Raw genomic sequence first — 3,594 nt, 5'->3', positions numbered from 1 at the left:
CCACTGCCCGGGGAGGTGCTGCGGGCGATGCTGTGCGGATCCCGCTCTCCCGGCCCCACGGCTGAGCCACCCCTTTGTCCCGCAGGCGTTCCTGAGGCCTGAGCTGCTGGGGAAGGAGTTCACCTACCTGGAGTTCCCCCGCAGGATCCAGCCCAAGGAGCTGGGGAAGAAGATGCTGTACAGAGACCAAAACATGAGCGGCTGGGAACCCCCCGCCCGTGGGAGGCTCCGTGCCGAGGGGCAGTGCGGGGTCCTGCCGCACGTGGCCGCCGGCTCCGGCATCCCTTCCCTCGGGGCAGGGGCTGTGGCACACCGGGCACCCGGCTCTTGAAGGGGCCTTGTCCCGGGGGATGCTGTGTCCCGAGCGGGCAGGGGAGGTGCTGGAAGCATTCAGCTGCTGACACGTGGTCTCTGGCTTATTTTCACCAGGGCTTACAAAAAGGTAGAAGAGGATGACCTGAAGTTCCCACTTATCTACGGGGAAGGCAAAAAGGTGAAGTGCTGTGGCAGGGTCAGTGAAGGGGGCACTTCCCTCCCGCCATTGCTGAACTGGGCGTTTCCAGCCCGTTTTTGCTAGTGCTGTTGCTGCTCCGATGCCACCAATTCTGAGCTGGGAATGGAGGTGGAGATGAAGTGACTCAAAGTTTTCTTTTGCTTTTTGTCATTCCCCAGGCTCGGGTGATGGCCACAATTGGGGTCACGCGGGGCCTGGGAGACCATGACCTCAAGGTGTTCAGCTCCAACATCCACATCAAGCCTTTTCTGTCCTGCTTCCCGGAGGTGAGCCTGGCTGCTGCCACTCCATGCCCACAGGGGGTCCTGCAACAGCTGGAGGCGGTTGGGGTGACCAGATCCCTGATGAGCCCAGTGCAGGGGCTCTGGGCGCTGCCAGTGCTCTCCTGGGCTCTCTGGGAGCCTCCCTTGCCCCTCACCCTTGCATCTCACGCCGTTGCTTCCCAGGTCAGGGTTTATGACCTCACGCAGTACGAGCACTGCCCTGATGACGTTCTGGTCTTGGGCACCGATGGGCTCTGGGATGTCACCAACGACAAGGAGGTGGCTGATGTGGTGATGGAGGTGCTGACAAGCTACGAGCCCAATGACCCGTGCAGGTGAGCTGAGAATGGGCAGGATAAGTGTGTCCTGCTCTTTAACATCTTCCTTGCTCCTTGGAGCAGTGCTGTGGCCACATGTCCCTCTGGCCTCGGGACTGGTGCTGTTGCTCTGCAGCGTGCAGTTCTCCCCTGGATGTACGTACCTGAGCTCAGATCTCTCCTCTCCAAGGGACCCTTCCCTGCACATCCAGCTCCTCCGGCTTCTTTCTTGCCAGGGACTGCAGTGTGCTGCATCAGGGAGTCTGAGAGGTCTGGGGTTGCTGCTGAGCTGCTGTGCTCTGCCCCCAGGTACACCATGGTGGCCCAGGAGCTGGTGGTGCGGTCCAGGGGTATGCTGAAGGAGCGGGGCTGGCGGCTGGCCAACGACAAGCTGGGCTCTGGTGATGACATCTCTGTCTTCGTGATCCCTCTGGGTGGCCCAGGCAACTACACGTGATGCCCAAAGACCCGGGGGCAGAGGGGCTCGCCTTGCGTGGATGGAGACGAGCGGGGCACCAGTGCTGCCTCGGGGCCACCTCTCCCCCGAGCACTTGTTTCCTGAGCCAACTGCAAGAAGAGTAAGAAACCTGGAGCCTCTGTCCATGCCCCTGCCCCTCCACCTGCTGCATCCCAGCCCTGGGCAGAGATGGAAGGGCCTTGGACAGAGAGCAGTCCTGGGGGTTGAGGGACGGGTTTTGTGCTGCCACTTCCCTGATTGCTGTGAGAAGCCCAAGTACCCCCGGCTTCTCGATGCATCCTTGGCACCTCGCCCGAGGCTGGGGTGCGCTGGTTCCAGCAGCGTGCGATGGGTGTCGAGCTGGTGGGGACGCTTGTACCCAGAAAAGCGTGTGCTTGCTGCTGCAATCATCTCCTCTCCCCTTGCCCTGTGACACTTGCACCAGTGACAGCGAAGCTGCTGTTGGGGCTGGGGCCAGGACGGGCCGTGGCCTGGGGTGAAGCCCTGCCGGCAGCTGGGCAGTGCTGAGCCCGGCAGAAGTCTGGCTGTGGGTGGCGTGGTGGTGGGCGAGCCCCATGACTGACATCCCAGCTTTGTGCTTGCCCTCTCTGGCCCCTCACGCCTTCGTCCCAGCCACATACCTTGTCACAGGTACGTGGTTTGGAAGGATGGGGCAGTGCTCGGTCTCTGCGGTGCACCGACAGCCCCTGGGAAGGAATGAGCTATTGCACTTGCACTGGCTGTGCCATGGGTTCTGCCCCCAGCCCTCTTCATGCCTTGGATCACTGCTGTATTTCTGGAGCCAATTATTTATTATTAACTGGGGAGCTGAGCTGGAAAATGTCTAAATCCTTTCTTGTGTGGAGTCTGTATAAATATATGTCTACATTTTTGAGTAGTTCTAAGTTGGTCACTGCTGAGCAGCAGTTGCACACAGAGAAGCCCTATTCAGCCAAGCTTAACAGCTTAAACGTGCTGCATGGATCTGCTTAGCTGAGGCCTGGAAACCCACAATAAAGCAGCTTGGTTGTGACTGGAGGGCAGCGGGGAGGACAACTCCCTCCTTTTTCTTGATAATCTCAAGGCTGGTGTTGAGCAGAGCTGCAGCCGCAGTTGATCTCTGTACAGTATCTTATTTTGCATCGTATATACCTCTGACCTGGAGGATGTATTTCCTGGACCTCTGCAGAGTGTTGCATCCTCCCAAAACCTGAGGGATGAGCCCATCCTGGCAATGTGAGGGGGAGAGTGGGACTGTACTCCCTAGCTTTGGAAAGGCTCTGTGGCACCTGTAGTTTGTCCTGCTGTCACTGGGTACAGCCAGCCCTTGTCAGGCATCCCCTCTGGTGACTGTTGTTTGTCTCTTGTAACAGGACAGATGTAAATAAACTGGGTGCACTTAATGGGAAGTGAAAGTTTTCCAGCAAGATTTTAACCTATTGATGTCTTCTGTGCTGAAGGGAGCAGGGAATGACAGTGGGGCCGGGAGCCTGTCCTTGCGTCGCACTGTGTGTTTACATAAAGGTTTTGCCACTTGCAATCCCACTTCAAAGCCTTTCTTGCAGAGCTCCTGCAAAGAAGACTTACCTAAAAGCCAATTAGCTCTGATTAATTTACGTAGGCAGGCTTGGTAGCAAATAGGCCCAGATAGAGCCATGTGAGCTGCTGTCCCGCTGCCCTGGGCACTGGCCAGACCCTGTGGAGCATCCATCCTGTGCCTGTGGGGAGTGGGACCTGCTGCCGGGGGGGCTGCTGGCATAGGGGCACAGCAGTGCAGGGGCACGGCTCTCGGGGGCGGGCAGTGGCCAGCCCGGCGGGGAAAGGGCTGCAGGGTGGGTCAGTAACCCAGAATAGGAGCTGGCTGGCCAGTGCTGCACTGGGCTTGGATGAGGACTGAAAACTATCAGGCACCAGGCTGGGCCCCCCGGTCGCTCCCCACTGCAGGCAGCACCCGGACACAGTGGAGGGGAAGAAAAGCTGATGGTTTCCCTGCTTCAGGGAGCGGGTTGGGCTGTGGATGGAGGGGAAGCCCCCCCCGGCCGC

At 59.1% G+C, this 3,594-nt stretch overlaps 1 protein-coding gene across 1 annotated transcript; it reads left to right on the top strand.

Annotated features, from left to right (window-relative positions):
* Positions 1-85: 85 nt before the first annotated feature.
* On the top strand, positions 86-1,551 carry LOC104617562 (protein phosphatase 1J-like; the record flags this gene model as incomplete). The annotated part of the gene is made up of 5 exons (XM_010282913.1): positions 86-203; positions 429-493; positions 673-780; positions 961-1,112; positions 1,404-1,551. Coding segments are annotated over 5 exons (591 nt in total), but the record flags the coding sequence as incomplete, so codon positions are not given.
* Positions 1,552-3,594: the final 2,043 nt, after the last annotated feature.

Source organism: Phaethon lepturus, unplaced genomic scaffold (genome assembly GCF_000687285.1).
Source record: "Phaethon lepturus isolate BGI_N335 unplaced genomic scaffold, ASM68728v1 scaffold25932, whole genome shotgun sequence".
Taxonomy (NCBI): Eukaryota; Metazoa; Chordata; class Aves; order Phaethontiformes; family Phaethontidae; genus Phaethon; species Phaethon lepturus.
The sequence above is the reverse complement of the archived record's forward strand: the minus strand, read 5'-3'. Positions and strand labels throughout refer to the sequence as shown.